The sequence below is a fragment of the Carassius carassius genome, chromosome 19 (assembly GCF_963082965.1).
Source record: "Carassius carassius chromosome 19, fCarCar2.1, whole genome shotgun sequence".
Taxonomy (NCBI): Eukaryota; Metazoa; Chordata; class Actinopteri; order Cypriniformes; family Cyprinidae; genus Carassius; species Carassius carassius.
Genome location: NC_081773.1, coordinates 25063201 through 25087965, shown reverse-complemented (window position 1 = coordinate 25087965; position 24765 = coordinate 25063201). Strand labels below are relative to the sequence as shown.

Sequence of the window (24765 nt, the reverse complement as noted above, 5' to 3'; positions counted from 1 at the left end):
TTGGTTATGCTGTATTTTAAGCCATTACTCCAGTCTTCAGTGTCAAATGAACTTTCAGAAATCATTCGAATATGCTGTAGTTGCTGTCACTTTTGATCAATTTAATGTTCCCCTGCTGAATAAAATTATTAATAAATAAAAAATAAATTAAAAAAACTAACTGACCCCAAATGTTTTGACCAGTACTATATTGTATTATATTATAAATATATTCATCTAATATTATAGAGTATTTTGAATCAAATTCACTGTCATTTGGTAGTTTTGTGACATTCCATTTGTCTTCAAAGAACATAAAAAAGGTAAGAGACACAAAAATGCATTTAATATCGGTACACCTGCAGCAAAAATTAACATGGCTTTGTTTAGTAAATTATTGGCTGCCAACAGTGTAAAATTGTTGAGAACCACTGATGAAGGTAAGAACATTTGTGCACCTGTTGAGTCCAGGACGATTTTTTCAGACAGATTGCTGTAAGGTCCCTGACCAGCCTTGTTCACACAGGCTACTCTGAACCTGTATGTGGCACCAGTTGGAAGGTCTGTGACATTGTAGTAACAGTCAGCCACACCTGTGGCTACTATCAGCCAGTTAGTCTCACCTAGGAAAATAAATATTACATTGTTACATGTCAAGAATAAGAATTGGCTGCAACATCCTTCCTTTCCAAAAGAGGGCAGTAGAGCTGAAAAAATAATAACTTTTTCCTCTACACTTTTTTTTTTTTTTTTTTTACATTTGAACAAAACATGTACAGTAGCAAGAAAATATAGGCGATTTAGGAAAATTAAGATATTACATTATCGCTATCATAAAACATTCAATTTTTGCTTGATTATCTTTTCAACAATATATTTTTTAAATCTCACTTTAAATTGTTAAAGTAGGATAAATAATGAGTGCTGTCCACTAACCCTCTGTCTTCCTCTCCAGAGAGTAGGTGCATGGTGCCGTGGTGTCTGAGGGTCTCCATACCACCAGAGCGGTGTTTTTATACTTCTGAGGCACCTCAGGAGTCCCAGGACTATTAGGCAGACCTACAAAATAATATTTGGTGTTACCTACTAGAAATTGTCTTGGTTCTTATGTCTTTCGAAAAAACCTTTAATTGATTGGGGTACTGTAAATAAATGTTATTTATTTAATACTTTATTTAGCAGACACATATTAAACTTATCAAAAGAGAGTAAAGAAATTTAGAAAGTTACAAAAAAAAACTATTTTAAATACATGTATGATAAAAGATATATTATAATGTTTCTTAAATGATAGTGTATTAGAATGATTTCTGAAGGATCTGAAGGAGTAATGGCAGCCGAAAATTCAGTTTTGCCACTCACACAATCGCAAGAATAAAGCACACATCAAAAACATGAAAAAAATTTTTTACCATCCCCAAAACTTTTGAAAGGTAAGTATATGTTACTGACTTTAGTGCAAATTGTATAGAAACTGCACTGATTAAATATTATAGAGCTGAACATAAACAGAAAACTTTATGTTTGCTATAGAAAGTCATGCTTTTCCAGCTTTTTGCAATATACAAATTGTCCTTGACCATGGAAACTTTCAGACATTAATGTAAGAAAGAAAGGAGAAAAAAAAGAATAAATAAAACAAAACTGTCTCAGTTAGAGTATCTACATAAATTCGCACCTCTGCTAGCAAGTCACCCTTCCATATTAATCAGCTTTGTGAACCACAAAAAGGAGTGAATTATTTATTGCCTGCTGTTCTAGGAGAAAGTAGCTTTGCACAATGATAAGCAGTGCATTAGCCTGCTCACAATGTTAAAAAGCCAATGGCAATTTCTGTTGTCAAGACTAAAAGAGATCCTTCCTGAGTCTTGCTGTGATGAGTTATGCACTAACTCTTAAAAAAATAAATGTAACCGTTCTTTCACTGTCCCACTTTCATCTTTGTTCTAGCCTTTACTTTTCTGAGAAATTCTTGATCACTGCAATAAAGCACTTCTCTTCTTATTTTCTCCTTAAGGGGTTTTAACACTGACAGTGCTTCTCTGCAACAAAATGATGAGATTGCATTCATTTTCATTGAGATTTCATTTGTTTTCTGTGACACATCAAGTTTGAGTGAAGTGATGCATAAAATCAGATGCACAACCATGTCAGAAATTGTCAGCATTCTTGACTAGTGTACTGATGATCATTCTAGTTTATGAAATGATCCATTATGCGTTGCTGCAATTTATACATAAACACTTTCCCCAGCAGAATATTTAATTGCTTTGGATAATATCTGATTTCTTTTGTTTTGTTTTCTCAGTCTATTTCTCATTTACCCATCTATTCTCCTTCCTAATCAGCCAGACTTTTACTTCCTCATTAGATTTCTTTCTGATCATTCTTGTCTTAAACTTACGAGCAAGGGACACAACGCATGAGCTGGTGACAGAGGCGTGTGTGTTCGAAGCCACACATTCATAAAGCCCTGCATCCTTCTTGGTGGTCTTCATAATCATCAGGAGCTGTCTCCCATCAGGGCAGGATATCATGTTCATCCTTGGGTCTATCTCAAGTGGCTTCTTATCTGAGAATACACAAAGTTGAAAAGCAAAACTGTTAGTTGGGAACTTGAAGTTTTTCCAAAATCATAATTTCAGATCCACAATCTGGTGTGCTCTAATGTTAATGTTGACATTTTAGACTTTAAATTTGGTGTTGTTACTTTAGGGTGACATTTACTTTGAGGTGAAAAAAGATCCTTCTATATATAGCCAAATGTAAATAGGTTTGCTTGTGTTGTATCTAGAATTTATGGTTTAGTGCAGCACAGATACTTTTAAAGAACAAAATACCAATAAATAAATGCTTTTATATGTTTTTTTTTTAACTCTCAAAGTACTCCATATTGGCTGAGACGGTATAATGTGAAAGAACTAATTTCTACAGACACAACATAAAGCCAATATAGGGAGTTAATACACTTACAATTACTGCAAAGTTATTTTATTTTCAGTATATTCAGTTACGTTTTTTTGCACTCAATTTAGGTCAGATTCTATTATCTTTACTCCCATAGAAGCTTATATTACAGTTTGAATTAGACCTTTCATCCATGAGATGCGTGGGTGAGGACTGCCAGCAGGGAGGCAGCTGAGAGTTACGGGATCTCCCTCCAAGAGAACGTGGTCCCTTAGTTTGATATGGAACACAGGAGGGAAGTCTAGTTGTTGAGAGAATCAGTGAAAAGACTAGTGAGACAGGCACTATAATTTATCTCCCACAGCTGTCCCAAAGCAAGTCCATATGCATAATTGATTCATTGATGATACATGTAAATCTTTAAACAACACTGGATGTAATCAAATAGGTGTCTTCTTTTGTACAAAAGTTACTGTAAAATTCATAAAATGAAATGCGCAATACCAGATGTTAGACGTGTGTACTGGCGAGAGCGGAGAGAGCCATTCTCCCTTGCAATGGAAGCTGGGATGTCCGGTTGGGAAATCGTCTTGTCTCTTTTTCCCCTTGTCAACCCCCAGCGGTCCCATCGTGATCTGTGTTCAATTTCTGTACCTGGAAAAACATTACGGCCTTTTATCAACAAGATCAAATTAAGAGCATTAACCCCCCCACCAAAAAAATAATATTTGTGTACTTTTAACAGCTGATTCTGATTGGATGCTTGACATGGAATCGAGTGATTCTGATGAGGTCCCTTTCCCTGATTGGGCAGCAATTTGGTTCTGTGGGACACCCATCCTCTTCAGACTGCCACCTTCTGAGGTGGAACGACGCAGTTTTGTGAATATAGGTGTCCTTTTCTCCATCTTGCTTTCATTATCATCTTTCCTGTCCTCAGAGTGGCTCCTAATCCTTGTGGATAGGCTTGCCATGGTACTGCCGATCTTCTTGCGCATGGCAAGGATCGGTGACTCTGAGGGTGCTTTGGACTCAGGCTCTGGGGGAGGCTCAGGACCTCCATCCAACCTCACCATCTCAATCTCTTTCTTTTCTTGGGATCCCCTCCGACCCAGTGCCCAGGACAGACGACGTCTGGGTGCTGAAGCTTCCTCTTCTTTGAGCTTCTCTTCCTGCCTCTCTACTGATGGGGTTCTTTTCAAGCGCATTGAGAGTCTCCTCATGAACCCAGGGTCCTTCTCCGCCTCACGAAGATCCTGAACTGACTTGGACTTCTCCTCCAACCGCCTTGGAACAAATTCTAATGGTGCACCAATTGGCCTTGGGCGATACATTTCTTCTGCAGTTTCTGGAGCAACGGTGGAAGGCTTTTCTTCAGTTTTCTGGAATGAGAAGCGTTTAAGACTACGAGTTAGAGAGGACTCACGCTTCTTGAAACGAGCTTCAAAGACCTCCTCAGATGCAAGGTCCTGAATGTTGCTTCCAGGAGACGGCTCTCGCTCAGAGGAGGCACGAGTGGGAGTCTTAGGAGGACTTGGCTCTTTAGGAGGATTTTCTGTTGAGGCAACCCGAGAAAAGACTGCAGGATGTTCAGTGCTTTGGGGAAGGTCTGGTTTGGATGAAGAAGTTGGCAAAAGGGTTGGTTCAGAGATGTGTCTGGAAATGGGTGCACAGGCTGGAACTGAAGCTGGGCTAGTTGTTGGGGTGGTTGATGCAGATGTAGGCACAGGAACAGGAACAGGACCAGGTTGGCTAGATGCCTGGACTGATGGTACCATGATGGTCTGCATGATACTAGCATATGCAGACACTCTACCATCTGGGAGCACTGTACGCGCAGGGAGTGATGGAGTCACATAAGTAGAGACGACACTCTGGGGGCTGGGGGCTGGGGCAGCTGTTGGGGTCACTATTATTGAGCTGGTGGTAATGGTGACCTCTGGAGACTTTGGTGATGCCTTTACATCATCCTCAACTTCTTTAACCTCATCCTCAACTTCTTTTACCTCATCCTCAACTTCTTTAACCTCAATCTCTGGAGCAGGAGGCTCCACTTCTTCCTCTTGTTCTTTATCCTCTCTTTCTTCCTCTTCCTCAATTGTTTCCTCTACTATGGGGGTCTTCAGCTTAATTTCATCCACTTTTTGAGACTTTTCACTGGGCTCCTCTAACTTGCTCTGGACCTTCTTCTGTGCATCAGTCTCCCAAGATTTCTGATCAACACTACTAAATTCATCTGCATTAGTTTTTGGCAAAACAATGACTTCCCTGGATTCATTGTCCTTGTAGACAGCTGATTCTTTTTCCTCAATTTTCTCTTTCTCACATCTTTCTGGTTCTGGTGTATGAATTTTTGGGGTGATGGGGCGAGAATCCTTAACTGGTTCTGTGAGAGCAGACATAGATACAGCTTCCTGCAGTCGTCTCTCTTCTATTTGTGCCAGTGGGATCTCTAGAGGTGCTCCCATCCGTCGGTGCAAGGGCATGGGCTCTGAATCACCCTGGCTGAAAGAAGCACTCTTGCGGAGTATCTTTGTCTTTGGGATATCATCTCTAGGAGACTCGCTGGATGCCGCTCTAACAAGCGGAGGGTTACCAAGGCGAGACCCCCGCACATAGCACTTCTCATCCCCCATGCCTAATGTCTCCAGCAATGGGCCTCGTAATCCGCTCATCTTGTTATCTACAGAGCCACCCCTGAGAAGTCTTTGCCTCATAAGTTCCAATTTCAGGGCATAGTCTTCCTGGCTCAGCTTTGCAGCTCCTGGACTTGGGCTTCTCCTTGGAAGCTCCATCGATACTGACTTTTGTAGAATTCTACTTCCATCGGTAGAGCTTTCTTCTGTGCCCTCCTCTGGTTTGATGTGGAGCTGTAGGGCACTGTCAGCTGAGCTCCCTCTGCGCAACTCTCCTCTGCGACGAGCTCCCTCTGGCTCATCAGACTCCATGCTCGAACCTCTGCGCATTGGTTTCTTTGCGTGTTCTGCTCTTTTGGCCAGTTCTGCTGGTTCTACATCAGATGAGCCTTTTTCATCATCTTGTGTTGACCTCTTCCTGGCTTTACCCCTAGCAGCTGCATCTCCACCCTCTTTTTCTGACATCTCCACTTCCATGGGCTCTGACTTCTGATGGCTTGAAGCAGGCCTCTCAGCATTTCCATTCGGTCTACCTGTCATTTCATCATCCCCTACAATTTCAGTCAGTGACATTCTAGAACCTGAGAATTCCATGTTTATGGGCATTGGGATAAAAGGCAGCTCATCAATGTCTTCATCCGAATCTGATGATGATGATGGTGGTGGTGAGCCTTGTTTCAGATGCCGTGGAACAGCAATGGAAATGTGGCTAGAGGAGTCATCCAGTAACTCAGCTATAGACCTCATCACCATCTTAGATTTATAGCTGATAAGAGATCGCTAAAAGAGATATGTTAGCATTGTTACAATGACATACTAAAAGAATATATAATATTTTAAGCACTGAACAAAATTCATTAAAATGATCTTACCTGCCATTTTCTTCTGGACATAAACTTTTTGAGGGACTCTGTGCTGATGCTTTTACCCTTATTCAAGGTCTAAAATAATGAAATATGTATTTTAACAATCACAGTAAATAACTTTTTCCATTAAATACTTTTATCTAAATAGTTTAAAACTTAAAATTTATGTTGAACTTGATGTTGAATTAATTTATATAACATATTTGGATAGCCACACGTCTAAAGAAGCATTTCTTTACTCTTCTACTCTTTCGTTACCTTGAACCAGGGATGCCGAAGACATTCGTTAGCATCGGGTCTCCTGCAGATAAAACAACATTAAACAAATTGCCAGTTAACACAAAGCGCTCTTAGCAGTAGAAATAATTTTCTCAACAATATATTATCAACAGGAGTATTGTGCTGCAGATAAGCACCGTAGATTCCACTTACAATCTATCAGCCACCAGCAGTTTAATGACGAATCCCTTAGCTTCATGACAGAGGTCGGTAAACATGCTTTCTTCAAAAGCTACATTATAGTTCCTGATGTTGAGAACAGAACTGCGGTCGTTTTCTCCAGCGAAAGGAGAAACTCCAGTGAGACTGCAAAACAGAGTTGTTTGTTGAAGTCTTAACTGAAGATACTGGTATTAGTGATGAACACTAAACTCTTGTTTAACATAAATTAACATAATATAATGTAAAATTATAGCATTATTTTTATTCTAATAGACAGATTTGAAATAATCCTACCATAAGTATGTTAGAACTCCAACAGGCCTGTGAGAAAAAAAAAGTTGAATTGTGAGGCACTAATGTATTCATGATACTTTAGAGGCTGCATACAGATTTGTTCAAGAGCTGTTTTGTGATGGAGGCACCAGGTGCGTTACCAGATGTCCGTTGCCTTGGAGACGGGTGTCTGGTTAACAATCTCTGGGGCGACAAATTCTGGAGTGCCATATTTGCAGTACTGTGCCTCATCAGGCGTGAACTTTACAGCATTTCCAAAATCACATATGCGGATCTGATCACTAGTAGGGTCTGCCATGAGGATATTATCAGGCTGAGCAGAAAAAAAGAAGAGTCTAGTCAACACATTGTTTCTTTACCGTGATTATTCTTATGGAAGAAAATGGTAAAGACAGCAAATTACATAATATTTACCTTTAAGTCTAGATAAAGTATGTCATGATGATGAAGATAACTAATACCCTCCAACAGCTGCCTCACGCTGGATCGGATCTGCAGTAAACAATTCAGACAGTTTAGGGACACTTTATTCTCTCAATAACTAGAACATGCAAAGAGAAATGGCCCATGACAAACCAAATGTGACAATAGTCTGCTCAAACATTTGGAACTTTTTTGGTCACTTTGAAAGGTCAAACTGGTTCACTCACCTCTGACTCCATTACTGTTGATTTCTTTGTAAGCCTTTCGAGAAGCTCCTCATGGCATCTTTACACATTATCAAGGACAATCACAGTAATGGGGCAAAGCTCGTCATCACTACAATGTGTGAGAGGAAGTGTGATTGTGCCAGATTGTGTGGATGTGAGATAATTATACAGTGGGGTCCAAAAATCTGAGTTCACAAGTGAAAATGCATCTCTTTTACACACCATTTCATGTTGTTCAAATAGATAAATCACAAATTATAGTCATAACAGTTAAAGTTCAGTGTTCAACTAAAAAAATAAACATGTCCTAGTATTTGGTTTGTTTTACTTTTGCAGTCTAGAAATAGTGCAGAAACTCGATATTTCATATTAATTTTACACACTTTTATATTCAAAAGCCTAAAACTTTTCCAGACTTTTAGACTCCACTGTGTGATTATATCAATGTAAGTGCATGTTTTATGTAAGATGTCCTTTCTTTGTGTGTCTTCCCCATGAGACTTTGCCCTGAAGGACACATAAGCCAACTATTTGTGACAGTCAAAGCACAGATGGACTGAACCAATACACACCGGAGCGATTCTAAGGCAGGTGTGAATACATAGGGTAAAGATTACCCAAGCATCTATAGCAACTCTCAGCGCAGAAGGGCACTTTCAATCTGTACGTCTGACTCACAATGTACAATGAGTTCAAAATAAACTTCACTTCATTTAATTTGAAATTGCTTTTATGGCCGGAGATCCTTAAAGCTCTCAGAGATGTTAAAGGATACAGCTCAGTAATGATGATAACAGCATTCTTCTTCTCAAAGGCATCGTGAAAGTAGAGGATCCTCTCATGGTCTAGATGAGACAGGATGTTCAGCTCTCTCAGAGCAGAGACCTTCCGTTTAGCCCGAGCGGAAATGAACTTGGCTGCATATTCGATCTTTCCCGCTTTCTGTATCACTCGTTTCACATATGAGAACGCCCCTCTAAGGAAAGAACATTTCTCATTATATCATAGAAAACAAAACATTTGTTTGGGGATAAAAGGTGAATGGTGTTTTAACAGGTGTCAACAGCAAACTAAATGATAATCAGTGGAGCAACCGCATAATTCAGCCAAGGAAAAGATGGTGTCAACGAATATATAAATAATCAATGCTTATTTAATTTACCATTCAATGTCACTATTTCTTTGCATGCCACTAGTAGCACAATATTACACTCTTCAATTTAAAAAAATGACCAATCTAATTGAATATAGATTTATTGCAATTTACTGTAACATGACTATGTAATACCTGTTTATTGCATTACTGCAACTGGGTGCTTTACTGCTTTTTTTCCTGTTTTATTGGAGTTTCTTGCACAATACCAGTCCATGAATTAACTCTGCTCTTACCCCCATGCTGTAGTGTAATTGTGTGAACTTTGTCTCACTGTAGGCAATAATAGCTCTGTTATATGTCATAAGGTCAGTATTGATTTGATTATTTATTGTAAGTCGCTTTGGATAAAAGCTTCTGCAAAATGTCTAAATGAAAATGTATGTTATTTATGTATTTATTGACAGAGAGAGAGAGATTCAGCATGGAAAAACTGATCAACGGTGACAGAAATGTATTACGGTTTACATAAAAATATTACCAGTAAGCAGACACAACTGTTTTCAACACTGATACACTGATAAAAATAAAAAATAAAAACCTTCTTGAGCCCCAAATTAGTATAATAGAAAGATTTCTGATTAGTCATGTGACACTGAAGATTGGAGTAATGGCTGCTGAAAATTCAGCTTTGCCATCACAGAATTAAATTCCATTATAAAATATATTAAAATTGAAAAGAGATGTGTAAACTGTAATAGTATGTCACCGTATTAGTGATTTTATTGTATTTTGATCAAATAATTGGTAAGCATCGGAGACTTTCAAAATATAAAAAAACGGTAGTGTACATACAGCCAAATATTGTGTAAAATACTCATTTTTGAACAATTACATCAATATGTTTTAGTAATGAATGAAATGCATATTTATAATCAGCTTTTTTGTTCACCGTCTGTGGTCAAAATATTGCCAAAAGGTATCAAAGCGTGCACCTATGATGCCTTAACATCCTCTTAGAGCAGACAGCTCTCTAGGTTTTGGAAAAGAGCTATTATGTGTGTAGAGCTGTAGCATGTGTCTGTTTGCACAAGGTTCAGGTCTTAATAGAACGGTGGCAGTCGGCCATAAAGATTATAATTAAAGCACAGAGAGAACGACAGCATGCAGAGCAGAGATACAGCGCCACAATGGCTGCACTCCTCTCTGCCCAGTCGAGCGCTCACTGTACCATTGTGTTAAACAAATAACCCTCTCTTTCAAATGTGGTTTGACTGTCTTTATATATTAAACCGTTTCAAAGTCGCATTGATGCAAATCTGACCAGGTTCAAAACTGATATGGTTTGAGGAGTATGATAAGCATATTGACTGGAGGTGTTGATTACTGAACATACTGCTTTAAACAGACAGCCCTAATATTTATATTAAGGGCTTCTGGGTAGTTACTCAGTACAGAAGCTGTGCAAACCTTGTTTGTATGAGGCACAGAGATCACATTTTTTACAACCTGAGAAATTTCAAGGGTCTTGTAGCCTCTTCTGAAGTGGCTGAATGATTCTTTGATTGTGGAGCTTGAAATTGCATCCTTCCCTACCAAAAGTGGTTTTTTAATACTGTGCCAACACTTTCCTCAGCTGGTGCTTTATTAAACCTTAGACATGTGTGATGAGTCAGAAGACCTGAGATCTGTCATCAACAAATGCTGATGGAGTCTGCTTTTTAAGTTTCTAGGCAGACAGAGGAAATCATTAGAGATAAATGGTGCATGTCCAAGTGAGGCTCCGGGCGGATGACTCACCTCCCAATTTCCTTGTGCACGTCATAGTAATCAGTGAGCCTACGCATTTTTCTTAAGATGGACGCCTCGTCCTCCATGGGGTCGTCTTTGTACTCTTTAGCTAGACACAGAAATTACAAAGTTAATTTCTAAAAGCCAATCAAATAAATTGGCAAGTTTTTTTGATCAGGCTACACATGCACTGTGGGATAAATAAACTCATTTTCACATTTTTCTGAAACATTTCAACACTTTCATTACCATTTTAATATACACAAAATAAATATATTAATATATATATAAATATTTCTTTCAAGTGTCCATACAGTACGTACATTAATGGTTTGAAAACTTTATTGTATGATTGTATGTTTTGTTGTGCTTTGTTAACATTATTTTCTATAAAGTTGCTTTAGAACAAAATATATTGTAAAAAAAATATATTAAAAAAACATTATATGTTGTACATGTTAAATACATTTTTACACTTAATATTTCTCATTCAGTATATCTGATACAATTTTCAGAGTTTTTGATATTTGACTGATATTTTAGGAAATTCATAATCGTAATCTTAAGGAAATCAATAGTATAATTCAGAAACTCATTGGAACTGGTGATGGACAAGGGAATCACCCGTACAAAATGTTATCTTTGGCCCCATGACATTGCTGGATGTATCCCTTTATTCCATCTCACCTGGTTAGGACACGAGGTTGCAGTAAGGTGGTGGTGAGTCAACGTGCTTAGAAACACAACCTCCTTCATTAAAGTGAAAGTGCTTACCGATGTGGACAGTCAGCTCAGCCTTGCAGGACACAGAACCAGCCAGATTCTTAGCAGTACAGGTGTAAACTCCTGAGTCATCGGCTTGAGTGTTCAGTACCACTAGAGAACATTCATTGTCATCGTACACAAATGTGAAATGGCTGCTTTCGGACAGCAGGGTGTCTCCCTGAAAATCAGAGGAAAACAACTGAGTGGCCATCCAACTGCTGTGATTTGAATTTAAAATGATTTTGTGTGGGTTTGAGGTGAACAGGGTAGTGACGAATTAAATAGAAGGCAAAGCCTTGAGGCAGGAGATGAAATATCCAACAGTACCATTCAAAGCATAAATTAGCATGATTTACAGGATGTGATAATGCTCTCAGGGATATGGCTCAAGGAAATATCAGGCAAGCAGTGTTAGTGAGAGACCAGCGTGTGGAAAAGGGGATGACATGGTTTGACCTCAAGATCTGAATAAAAGTCAGATCTACCTTTAAAGTAAGTTTTTCCAGGTGTACATGGGAGATAAAAAAAAAAGAGATGAACCCTCAGCTAAACTCTAAAGTGACTAGAACTGATATGAAAACAACATACATCTGCCTCAGCATGAGTGTCAGGAATGACTTCTGGTGAAACAGCAAGAATTTTTGGCTTCTAATTAAATGGGCAATTGTTTCTCTACTATATTTATATTCCATGTTCGCAAGCTACGAGTTTAAGTATTATAGGTTTTCACTGTCACAAATGTAGAACCATATTTAATAGAACATAAATCCTCAAAAGCTATTTTCAACTTAAATGGTACATGCACTACAACAAAAACACACACCTTATACCAGAGGATGTCTGGGACGGGCTTTCCTTCAACCACCACCGCAAAACGAGGAGTCTCGCCTACATTCACATCCAGGTCTTCCATGATGGTCTCAAAAGTCGGCGCCACTAGAGACAGAGAAATCAATGAGACTCAGATTATGTGCAATAAGAACAGAAACACATCCAGTTTGTAATCTGTACACAGCAACATACCTGCCATTTCCAGGGTTAGGGTGCAGGTGTCACTGCCATACTTGTTGCTGGCGATGCACGTGAGCTGACCAACATCACTGCTCTTTACCTTGCACAGCATCAGTGTATGCTGGTCATCATCAGGCATGCTCAACTCAAACAGACCCGGTCTGTTAGACAATGTCACTGCCCCTCTGTAAATATGAAGGCAGAATAACTACTAGCTTTCTTTTTAGACAACTACATTCATGTCCTTGCAAAAGCAAAAGGATTGTGTTGATATTTATGACCCTGGACCACAAAACCAGTCTTAAGTCGCTGGGGTATATTTTTAGCAATAGCCAAAAAAAACATTGTATTGGTACAAAATTATTGATTTTTCTTTTATGCCAAAAATCATTAGGATATTAAGTAAAGATCATGTTCCATGTAAATCTCCTACCGTAAGTATATCAAAACTTAATTTTTGATTAGTAATATGCATTGCTAAAAATTCATTTGGAGAAATTCAAAGGCGATTTTCTCAATATTTTGATTTTTTGCACCCTCAGATTCCAGATTTACAAATAGTTGTATCTCGGCCAAATATTGTCCGATCCTAATAAACCATACATCCATGGAAAGCTTATTTATTCAGCTTTCAGATGATGTATAAATCTCAATTTCGAAAAATTTACACTTAAGACTGGTATTGTGGACCAGGGTCACATTTTAGATTATATGACTATGCAAATTAATAGATGCAAGAAACAAATGACCGAATGGATGCAACAACAAACAAAATAGTATTCAAATAGGTATAACACTGATAAAACTGTTTAGGCATTCTGAACAAACCCTAACAAAAATATTTGAGGGAATACTAATACATTGTAATACAATAATTATAAAGTATAGCAAATACGTAGCCATTCCAAAATGATTCAATGCAATCAAAATGCAAAATACCTCTTCCATGTGACTGATGCATTGACATGGTTGAGAGTGACTGTGATGCTTAAGGGCTGCTTCTCCACCATATACACAATGTCCGGCTTGTCAATGATTATAGGAGCCTCCTGGAGGTACGGACCTGCAGACGGAGAAATAAAAGCCAGTCTCTTGCAGTAACTCACGCATCTCATTGACCAGTCTGAATGTGGCTGTCCTTGTCTCCTGAGGCATACCTCTATCTAGTAGCTGCACTGGCTCGGTGGCAGGCGATGGCTTGCTAAAGGCCTTGCTGGTGATTGATAGCACCCTGAAGGCGTAGCGGACACCTTTAGACAGATTGGTAATGGTATAGATAGTCTGTTTCAAGCAAGAGGCAATGATGGTCCACTGGATCGACCCTAGAGCTTGCTGCTGCACAGCATACATCAGGGAGCTAGGATCTGGAAATCAAATCAAAATATTTTATTGTTAAGTTTGAAAGCCAAAACCAAAAAAGGAAATCTGATTACTTCCGATACATGTTTGAAATACACTACAAAGAGAGGAAACAGCGCTTGACAATATGGAACAAGGACACTCAAATTTTATGGCTCAGGCAGTCAATTCAGCAGTAAATCTATGATTGTTTCCAACAACATCACCAAGACATAGAATATCTGTTGGAAAGCAATAAATAAAATGTTACGGTACCACAGTGCTGGTATTCTATATTTAGCTGGTGGCCATACTTGGAAATGTGTTAAGGAAATAAGAGGAGGTCAGGTTAATCATCTGTGATGTTATCCAACTAGCGTCACCACACTGTTGCTCTATCAATATTTACTGTATGCTGAGAGAGTACATTTAGTGTAAGAGAGGATGCCAATAGAGTGACTCTTGGAAATGAAGATCACAAATGTGACCCTGGAGTACAAAACAAGTCATAAGTAGCATGGGTATATTTGTAGCAATAGCCAACAATACATTGTAAGGGTCAAAGATATAGATTTTTCCTTTTTCCAAATATCATAAGGATATTAAATAAAGATCTTGTTCCATGAAGATATTTTTAACATTTCTTAGCGTAAATATATCAAAACTTAATTTTTGATTAGTAATATGCATTGTCAAGAACTACATTTGGACAACTTTAAAGGTGATTATCTCAATATTTAGATTTTTTTTTGCACCCTCAGATTTCAGATTTTCAAATAGTTGTATCTCGGCCAAATATTGTCAGATCCTAACAAACCATACATCAATTGAAAGCTTATTTATTCAGCTTACATCCCTATTTAAAATGGGTTTTCTGGTCCAGGTTTACAAACGAGAAAAAAAATCACCCAATTGTGTAATTTATCATCACATTTGTAAAATTCTATAATTTTTGTTACAAAAAGCTGTAATATGGCTTTAGAAGACTTAAAATACAGTGCAAAAGTTCCATATTTATTATGCTTCTGCAGTGCATTTGAATAATTTTTTAAGCTTGAAAGCATCGGGTTCTATTCATTGAAATGACATGAAAGACAACAGCATTTTCCTTTATTGTCAAACTAATCGTTCAATATCTCTATTTCTCCAAGAATAAGATTACGAAGAGAGCCACTGGTCACAAAACAGAAAGACCTGTCCCAAACTCACATTATTGGTTGAACCTAATCAAGTTGCACTTCTGGTGCAATTAGCAATGCAAAAATGACAATTTTAAGAGCCTTGCTTCACTGGTTTTGTTCTTAAAAGAACTAATAATTTTTTTAATTTGTCTTTAGAGATTGAGATGTGTCAACATTTGTGTCTATTTTAAGTATTTTAGAGAAGCATCTGAGAAACAATGGATATTTACATGATACATAACTGGGAACTCTATAATCCTACAGCTATGAAAGAGCAACCACTGACCAATTAAAATGTTCCTTTGGGGAACTTCAAACCTTAAAATGAGAATGCTACAGTACAAGAAGACTTTCTAAATTAAATTAATATATACATAAATAACATGCATAATTATACCAATGGACGGATCCAGTCTTCTGGGTTTCTTCCAACTTAGCGTGATAGTCTTGCCAGTGATGGACTCAATGACTGGGGCCCCATCTGGCGGGTCAGGAAGGATGTCTAAAACGGCAAAAGTGTCAGTCAGAATATTTATTTGGTGCCAGAGGAGTCTCTTGCTATTTTTCACACATGCACACATATGCATCAGCCTTAAAATACATTGTAGTATTCCTTTGAACAGTCTGGCATGTGGAAAAAAAAAACTAAAACAGAAATAAGCTGTGGTTATATGACGATGACCAGGCAGCTAACTTGGGAGCATTTAACTAATCCTTCGGAGTAACTCACGTCTGCAAATTCAAAGAATTTTTTTTTTTTTTTTTTAAACATAATTTGACCAGTTAATTTTGAATAATTACCATCGAAGGATTTTAAAAATAATTTTAAATAAATATACGAATTTATATAAAATGTATTTATTAATTTATATCAATTCATCTATTTTTAGGTTTTTTCTCAGGGAACTTGTGTAATATGCATGTTTATCGTGTCAATATTGTGGTTACTGATCTTTGAAATCATGTTCATATTGTGGCCAAAATATTATCATAATAAATAATAATATAATATAATATAATATAATATACATAAAGACTTTTTAAGCTTTTTAAGTTCATTTTAAGATGCACTTTTTTCTAATGTATTCAAGTTGTCAAACATAGCTAGCAGAAGGAATTGATATTAAACTCACCTGTCACATAAAGATGGGCATAGCAGGTGGCCTTGCCCACCTTATTGGATATGACACACTTGTAAACTCCTCCGTGGGCATGACAAACAGAGCGGATCACCAGGCTGTGAACATCTCTGACTACAGAAGACACAACAGAGAGAATAAACACTTTATGTTCCTGCTATTCCCGCCACTCACACTATCATTTCCACAGGGACTGCTTTCCGGAAAAGCTTAGCAGACTGTATGAGAATTGAATTATATTATCAACTAACTTACACTGTGTCATTTTTCTGTCCTCTGTGCTGTCAATCCTCTTGCCATTGTGAAACCAGATTATGGCTGGATACGGCAGGCCAGCAACTTTGCACCGGAGCACAGCCTCTCTGCCCTCAACTACATCCAGATCATAGAGCGGCTTGACAAAGTCAGGCATGGTGAAACGTTCCACCTCATTCTCAGGCACCTCAGGTTCCTCGGGAATGGAGGGCATTTTTTCCAGCTTTGCTCTAGTAAAGATAAACCAAATCATCAAGATGTTATGTTTTATGCAAAAATGTTTCCATTAAAGAACAGTTTTGGGATTTTAGTCCTTTGATGCTTCCCCAGAAAATGAAAACTGTCATCTTAAAATGCTGTTTTTGTACATGCACAAAGCTATCGTATCCATTCAAAAGATTTGGAATATGGTGCTCGTTATATGGATAACATTGTGGTGTTTTTGGAACTAAAAATCCACACTGATCTATCCTTATATGGAAACGAAATATGTAATGATTGTTCAAAATTTTTCCTTTTGTGTTCCATGGACAAAATAATTAATCCTCACAATAATAATTTTTTCTGAATTGTTAGATATAAATTTCCAATTGTGAGAAAAGTCAAAATTGTGAGATTAAAAGTAACAATTACCTTTTTATTTTTTATTCCTTCATGCGACCTCACAATTCTGATGTTTTTCTTGCAATTGCAAGTTTATATCTCAAAATTATGACTTTTCTTCTCAGAATTATGAGTTTATATCTCACACTTCTGACTATTTCTCTCAAGAATTGTGTTGCAATTCTGAGTTGTCTCACAATTCTGACTTTTTTCTCAGAATTGTAAGAAAAAGTCACAATAACCTTTTTATTTTTGTATTTCTTACTACTTGACTATGGTGACTTTTTTGAAAATTTCGAAATTGCTAGTTTAAATCTCATAATTCAGACTTTTTTTCTCAGAACTGCACAGTTCAAATTTTATATCTCGCAAAAGAAGAAGAACTTTCATTTTTTGGGTGAACTAAACAACTTTTAAACAAGTTCTGAGTGAATCATTAGTCAAAAGCTCATACATTTGAGAGGAAATTGCTGGTCTGGGCTCCTGCACATACAGCTCCGCTGCACACTCGGCCTCCCCGTGTGAGTTCCGTGCTACTACTGTGTAGAGACCCTCATCTTCATTACTAACATGAGAGATGATTAACGAGTGCCGTCCTCCTTCTTTCAAGATCCGAATGTCTTCGCTTTCCTCCAGAGGATGATCTGTTGAAGACATGACACACAAATGACTCAACCAGGACCGACACTAGGAGGCACTCGAGGGAATCAGAGTCATACCAAAGTGGCTCCAGATGACCCGAGGAGGTGGCGTCCCGCTGACCTTGCAGTCAAATCGAGCATTACGACCCTCGATAACTTCTAGTACATCCAGCTTACGGGTGAAGAGGGGCTCTATGGATGCTACGACCTTTAGCCTGGCACTAGAGGTCAGCTCCTCTATAAATCACATATGACATGTGAAGTGAAATTAATAGTTAATAAGCAGCTTGCAATATATGTACTGATCATGTCATGAAACATTTGGCAAAAAGGGTCATACTTATAACCTTTTAAAAAAAAAGGGGAAACAGTTTAAACCTTCTCTAAAATTTCTTTTTGTGTGTGTGTTTAGCAGAAGAAAGTCAGTGATACTGTTTTTAAATAACATGAGTGTGAGGGTGAACTATCCCTTTAAGATTTCTGAGCACAACAATCCACTTAATAATACAATGGAATGAAATAATCATGATGATTGTTAAAAACATTTTTTTTTTAAATAGCTGATTTTTTATAAATTCAGTTGCTTATTTCCAATTTTCGAAAAAATCTAAAAGAATATGCAGAGTACAGGTGCTACACCAAGCCAAGAAAATGTAATTCCTCATAATACAGTATGACTGGTTTAATGTAATGAGACTTGTAGAAGAATGATATGTTAGTGTATAAAACAAACCATGTGGACCAATACCAAAGCTGCTCACCTTTAGCTGTGCTCAGTTTGCAGGTGTACGTTCCACTGTCATCCTCATGTACAGAGTTAAGCAGCAGCCTGCACCTTTTCCCATCAAAGTGCATCTTACAGTCCAACAGAGCTGGTTGTATGAGTTTCCCATCTGACAGCCAATCAACATCTGTGTCCTGCGGGCCGATCACATGACACTCGAACAAGGCAGTCTCCCCTGCCTTCACCATCACGTCCCTCACTGGCCGAATGATGGCCAGGCCTGGCTCTATTGGACGAGCTAGAAGAAAAATGATAAGGATCTAGCAAAGAGTGGTGAAGAAAAACACCCCATATAAGGAAATCCAGAGCTTAAGTTAAAAGCACACAAGAGTCTTTGCATGTGTTTAATCTGCTGCAGATATAGAAGACATAGTCTGCTAATACCATGTGTTGTACAGCAGAGCAGATATATTAGAAGAATATGCTAATACGTTGTCTGTCAGCATAATCCGCTCATGGCTCAGTACGGATTCAGCTCAAAATTATACCCAGAATTCCAAATTGCCTGGTCTGAGACTCTGTATTTTGGTGCTCTTGAAATGCATATTATGCCAAGGCTAAATTTATGCATATTATACCAAGGGTGCATTTATTTGATTGAAAAGTAAAATATATATATTTTATATTAATATAGATTAATAATATTAATATCTATATTATATAAAAAAATATATAAATTTTTAATAACTTTTATACATTTTAAAATTTATTTTCTTCCTGTGATGGCAAAGCTGACTTTTTAGCAGAAAATCCTGCAGAAATCATTCTAACATTGATTTGGTGCTAATGAAAGTATTAATTTCTTTCCTTTAAAAAAACAAAGCAAAACAAAACAAAAAAAATCTTACTGGCCCCAAAACTTTTGAATGGTATAGTATATATTAAATATATTTTAATATTATATAAATTATATTTTAACAAAACACTGATACTGACTCACTAAATTAACTGCAAAACCTGTTAATAAAGTATGTTAAAGTATGTTTTAAAATGCAAGACTTTATTAAAATCCTGTATTTAATACATAGAAATTATTGAGAGAAAATTGTACAACTGCTGGAAAAAAAGAAATTTAAAAGAAATTTAAACCATGACAAATTTTTTCTGTCTTCATATAAAAACTACTTACATAATGCATTCGAACACATTCACTGACTTACATTGAAAAACTGAAATCAGCTGCTGAAATCGATCATTTGAAAAATCCTATTTATTAAATATTCAAAAGGTGATAAGCAGTGTTGAGGAAGCTACAAACGGCTCATAAGGTAAAGTATTTCAACTACAGTGACTGTCAGGGTAATGAACTTAGGAATGGCTTAGTTGTCTCTGCATATTAAGCTGAGCAAGAAGAAAGTATATAAGCAATGAGCAATCACATAATCTTTAGGAAAGTATTATCTACAAGATTTATCATGCTTGTGATTCCTTAATGCATACAGACCACGCAACACTAGCTGAAGCCCCTACCTTTCACCTCCAGTTTGCCCTCACACTGTTTAGTTCCATACTCATTGATGATCTTGCAGGTGTAAACACCAGAGTCTGACTTCTGTGCCGATTTAATTATCATCTCGAAGTTGCCTTCCTCTGTCTCATGGACGATATGCCGTGCACCTGTTTTAATGGTCACTCTGTCTCTCAGCCTGATACAAAGGAAAATAAAAGTGTAGTTATGACAATGCTTCAAAATGAGCAAACAGTCCATACTGTTTAAAACTATATTATGAATTATCTAGATGTAAATAAATATTTTAGATTTGAACATACCAATAAAGCATGGGTTTAGGCTGTCCACTCACTCGAACAGACATGGTCACCTCTTGACCCTCTATAACTGTTTGGTCTCCAATAACAACCTGTTATGTTGGTAAATGTAGAGGCTCATTATTATTTGATAAAAAAAAAATTCCAATGCTTTTGCATTTTATTACACAACTTTTTTGCAATATATGCAACTTCTCTGTTCCCCTGAAGAACTTTGCTTAATAGACATTTGTCATCGAAATAAAATGAAGTTCAGTGATGAGTGCGAACGCAACATTTCTTTTTTTTGCAAGAGAACCCAAGACCATTTTTTCTCCCATCTTATGTTTTTTTCAAGAACATTTTTACATGTACAAAAATATTCCAAAATTTAATCAGGATCTTATTGTTTCCAAAAAAAAAAAAAAAAAAATAGGAATGGTCATATTTAAAATGATTTTGATTATGAGGATTACATGTTCACAATGGCCTGTAGCCAGCTATGAGGCTTGTACTTCAGTAAAATTTTCATGTTCAAAAATAAAATGTTCTCTTTCTGTTAAACTCCTCGTATGAATGTATAATTCAGTTTAGACAGTTTGCAAGAATGTTTAGCATACTTGGTATCAAAATGATGACTGCGAAGCATTTACGACTCCAAATGATTACCTCCTCTCGTTGAAATCGCTACCTAATTGCCTATTACTAACCCCTCCCCACACCTAAACCTAAACCTACCATTAACCTACTAGGCGGGTAATAATCTGGCGGGGGTCAGAATTCAGAGGGCGCAGGCGTTTTACAAGCGTTCTTGGACTTGTCTTTTCCACTTAATTTCACACTGTAGAAAGTTAATAAACTTGGAAGTAGCAGTTTAGAGTCAGCAATATCTTATTTGCACAAGATTGGAAATAATTTTTTTGTTTGTTTTAGTAGCAATATCTGGCAACACTGAATATTTTGGTATTCTCTGATACCTGAAAGGATGGAGGCTCCTTGAATCGAGTATCCACAATCTTCCTCGGCTCAGGTCCCCTGTATGAGGAGAAATCAATCCCCTCCTCAAGAGGACTGAGGTACTCCTCATCAGATGTGATGGGACTGCTGACGTCCATGGGTACACCAAGGTTCCCACGCTGGTCCTGACTGGGCTCTATGAGAAATACCAATGGAATTGGAGTGGATTTTCAAGCAGTACTAATAGATTTGCATGTTTACATCTTTGGGCAACCTTTAACAAGTATAGTCTACATTCATCTCAATAAAAACATTTGCAGAACAATATGATTTTCTATTCAAAAACAACATCACGGATAGCTTAAATATATGTATACAGGCCACCAGGGCACCATACAGACTTTATTAAAGAGTTTGGTGATTTTACATCAGAGTTAGTTCTGGCTGCAGATCAAGTTTTAATAGTTGGTGATTTTAATATCCATGTTGATAATGAAAACGTTGCATTGGCATCAGCATTTATAGACATTCTGAACTCTATTGGTGTTAGACAACACGTTTCAGGACCTACTTATTGTCGAAATCATACTCTAGATTTAATACTGTCACATGGAATTGATGTTGATGGTGTTGAAATTATTCAGCCAAGTGATGATATCTCAGATCATTATTTAGTTCTGTGCAAACTTCATATAGCCAAAATTGTAAATTCTACTTCTTGTTACAAGTATGGAAGAACCATCACTTCTACCACAAAAGACTGCTTTTTAAGTTATCTTCCTGATGTAACCAAATTCCTGAGCATATCCAAAACCTCAGAACAACTTGATGATGTAACAGAAACTATGGACTCTCTCTTTTCTAGCACTTTAAATAAAGTTGCTCCTTTACGCTTAAGGAAGGTTAAGGAAAACAGTTTGACACCATGGTATAATGAGCATACTCGCACCATAAAGAGAGCAGCCCGAAAAATGGAGCGCAGCTGGAGGAAAACAAAACTAGAGGTATTTCGTATTGTTGGCGGGAAAGCAACATATCCTACAGAAAAGCATTAAAAACTGATAGATCCGATTACTTTTCTTCTCTTTTAGAAGAAAACAAACATAACCCCAGGTATTTATTCAATACAGTGGCTAAATTAAGAAAAAATAAAGCCTCAACAAGTGTTGACATTTCCCAACATCACAGCAGTAATGACTTTATGAACTACTTTACTTCTAAAATCGATACTATTAGAGATAAAATTGCAACCATTCAGCCGTCAGCTACAGTATCACATCAGACAGTGCACTATAGACCCCCTGAGGAACAGTTCCACTCATTCTCTACCATAGGAGAGGAAGAATTGTATAAACTTGTTAAATCATCTAAACCAACAACATGTATGTTAGACCCTATACCATCTAAGCTCCTAAAAGAGGTGCTTCCAGAAGTCATAGATCCTCTTCTGACTATTATTAATTCCTCATTGTCATTAGGATATGTCCCCAAAACCTTCAAACTGGCTGTTATTAAGCCTCTCATCAAAAAAACACAACTTGACCCCAAAGAACTAGTTAATTCTAGACCAATCTCGAATCTCCCTTTTCTGTCCAAGATACTAGAAAACCTGGTATCCTCACAATTATATTCCTTCTTAGAGAAAAATGGTATATGTGAGGATTTCCAGTCAGGATTTAGACTGTATCATAGTACTGAGACTGCTCTTCTTAGAGTTACAAATGATCTGCTCTTATCATCTGAGTGTATCTCTCTATTAGTTTTATTGGATCTTAGTGCTGCGTTTGACACAATTGACCACAACATTCTTTTGCATAGACTTGAACACTTTGTTGGCATCAGTGAAAGTGCATTAGCATGGTTTAAATCGTACTTATATGACCGCCATCAGTTCGTAGCAGTGAATGAAGATGTATCCTATCGATCACAAGTGCAGTATGGAGTACCTCAAGGCTCAGTACTAGGGCCGCTACTCTTCACGCTTTATATGTTACCCTTGGGAGATATCATCAGGAAACATGGTGTTAGCTTTCACTGTTATGCTGATGATACTCAGCTCTATATTTCTTCGCGGCCAGGTGAAACACACCAATTTGAAAAACTAATGGATTGCATAGTCGATATAAAAAAACTGGATGACGAGTAATTTCTTACTGCTAAATTCTGAAAAAACAGAGGTGTTAATTATAGGACCAAAAAACTCTGCTTGTAATAACCTAGAACACTGTCTAAGACTTGATGGTTGCTCTGTCAATTCTTCGTCATCAGTTAGGAACCTAGGTGTGCTATTTGATCGCAATCTTTCCTTAGAAATCCACGTTTCTAGCATTTGTAAAACTGCATTTTTCCATCTCAAAAATATATCTAAATTACGGCCTATGCTCTCAATGTCAAATGCAGAAATGTTAATCCATGCATTTATGACCTCAAGGTTAGAGTATTGTAATGCTTTATTGGGTGGTTGTTCTGCACGCTTAGTAAACAAACTACAGCTAGTCCAAAATGCAGCAGCAAGAGTTCTTACTAGAACCAGGAAGTATTAATTATTAAGTATTAACCAGGAATATTAGCCCGGTCCTGTCAACACTGCACTGGCTCCCTATCAAACATCGTATAGATTTTAAAATATTGCTTATTACTTATAAAGCCCTGAATGGTTTAGCACCTCAGTATTTGAATGAGCTCCTTTTACATTATAATCCTCTACGTCCACTACGTTCTCAAAACTCAGGCAATTTGATAACACCTAGAATATCAAAATCAACTGCGGGCGGCAGATCCTTTTCCTATTTGGCGCCTAAACTCTGGAATAACCTACCTAACATTGTTCAGGAGGCAGACACACTCTTGCAGTTTAAATCTAGATTAAAGACCCATCTCTTTAACCTGGCATACACATAACATACTAATATGCTTTTAATATCCAAATCCGTTAAAGGATTTTTAGGCTGCATTAATTAGGTAAACCGGAACCGGAAACACTTCCCATAACACACTATGTACTTGCTACATCATTAGAAGAATGGCATCTACGCTAATATTTGTCTGTTTCTCTCTTGTTCCGAGGTCACCGTGGCCACCAGATCCAGTCTGTGTCCAGATCAGAGGGTCACTGCAGTCACCCGGATCCAGTACGTATCCAGACCAGATGCTGGATCAGCACCTAGAAAGGACCTCTACATCCCTGAAAGACAGCGGAGACCAGGACAACTAGAGCCCCAGATACAGATCCCCTGTAAAGACCTTGTCTCAGAGGAGCACCAGGACAAGACCACAGGAAACAGATGATTCTTCTGCACAATCTGACTTTGCTGCAGCCTGGAATTGAACTACTGGTTTCGTCTGGTCAGAGGAGAACTGGCCCCCCAACTGAGCCTGGTTTCTCCCAAGGTTTTTTTCTCCATTCTGTCACCGATGGAGTTTCAGTTCCTTGCCGCTGTCGCCTCTGGCTTGCTTAGTTGGGGACACTTCATCTACAGCAATATCGTTGACTTGATTGCAAATAAATGCACAGACACTATTTAACTGAACAGAGATTACATAACTGAATCCAATGATGAACTGCCTTTAACTATCATTTTGCATTATTGACACTGTTTTCCTAATGAATGTTGTTCAGTTGCTTTGACGCAATGTATTTTGTTTAAAGCGCTATATAAATAAAGGTGACTTAAATGGTTTAAATATT

At 37.5% G+C, this 24765-nt stretch overlaps 1 protein-coding gene across 1 annotated transcript in view; it reads right to left on the bottom strand.

Moving 5' to 3' along the window:
• LOC132095676 (striated muscle preferentially expressed protein kinase-like) overlaps positions 1 to 24765 on the bottom strand; it is a gene marked incomplete at its 5' end in the record, with an annotated part of 35082 nt that overhangs the window by 5332 nt on the left and 4985 nt on the right. Inside the window, 29 exons of the mRNA XM_059500802.1 lie at positions 438 to 602; positions 916 to 1038; positions 2384 to 2551; positions 3071 to 3187; positions 3391 to 3540; positions 3623 to 6302; positions 6395 to 6463; positions 6647 to 6689; positions 6821 to 6973; positions 7124 to 7150; positions 7264 to 7436; positions 7538 to 7615; positions 7774 to 7831; positions 8549 to 8749; positions 10667 to 10766; positions 11432 to 11600; positions 12246 to 12358; positions 12446 to 12618; positions 13373 to 13496; positions 13591 to 13797; positions 15350 to 15454; positions 16086 to 16205; positions 16347 to 16576; positions 17404 to 17593; positions 17669 to 17827; positions 18352 to 18612; positions 19845 to 20020; positions 20145 to 20233; positions 21098 to 21273. Coding sequence (XP_059356785.1) covers positions 438 to 602; positions 916 to 1038; positions 2384 to 2551; positions 3071 to 3187; positions 3391 to 3540; positions 3623 to 6302; positions 6395 to 6463; positions 6647 to 6689; positions 6821 to 6973; positions 7124 to 7150; positions 7264 to 7436; positions 7538 to 7615; positions 7774 to 7831; positions 8549 to 8749; positions 10667 to 10766; positions 11432 to 11600; positions 12246 to 12358; positions 12446 to 12618; positions 13373 to 13496; positions 13591 to 13797; positions 15350 to 15454; positions 16086 to 16205; positions 16347 to 16576; positions 17404 to 17593; positions 17669 to 17827; positions 18352 to 18612; positions 19845 to 20020; positions 20145 to 20233; positions 21098 to 21273 — 6597 coding nt within the window. The remainder of the gene's footprint in view (positions 1 to 437; positions 603 to 915; positions 1039 to 2383; positions 2552 to 3070; positions 3188 to 3390; positions 3541 to 3622; positions 6303 to 6394; positions 6464 to 6646; positions 6690 to 6820; positions 6974 to 7123; positions 7151 to 7263; positions 7437 to 7537; positions 7616 to 7773; positions 7832 to 8548; positions 8750 to 10666; positions 10767 to 11431; positions 11601 to 12245; positions 12359 to 12445; positions 12619 to 13372; positions 13497 to 13590; positions 13798 to 15349; positions 15455 to 16085; positions 16206 to 16346; positions 16577 to 17403; positions 17594 to 17668; positions 17828 to 18351; positions 18613 to 19844; positions 20021 to 20144; positions 20234 to 21097; positions 21274 to 24765) is intronic.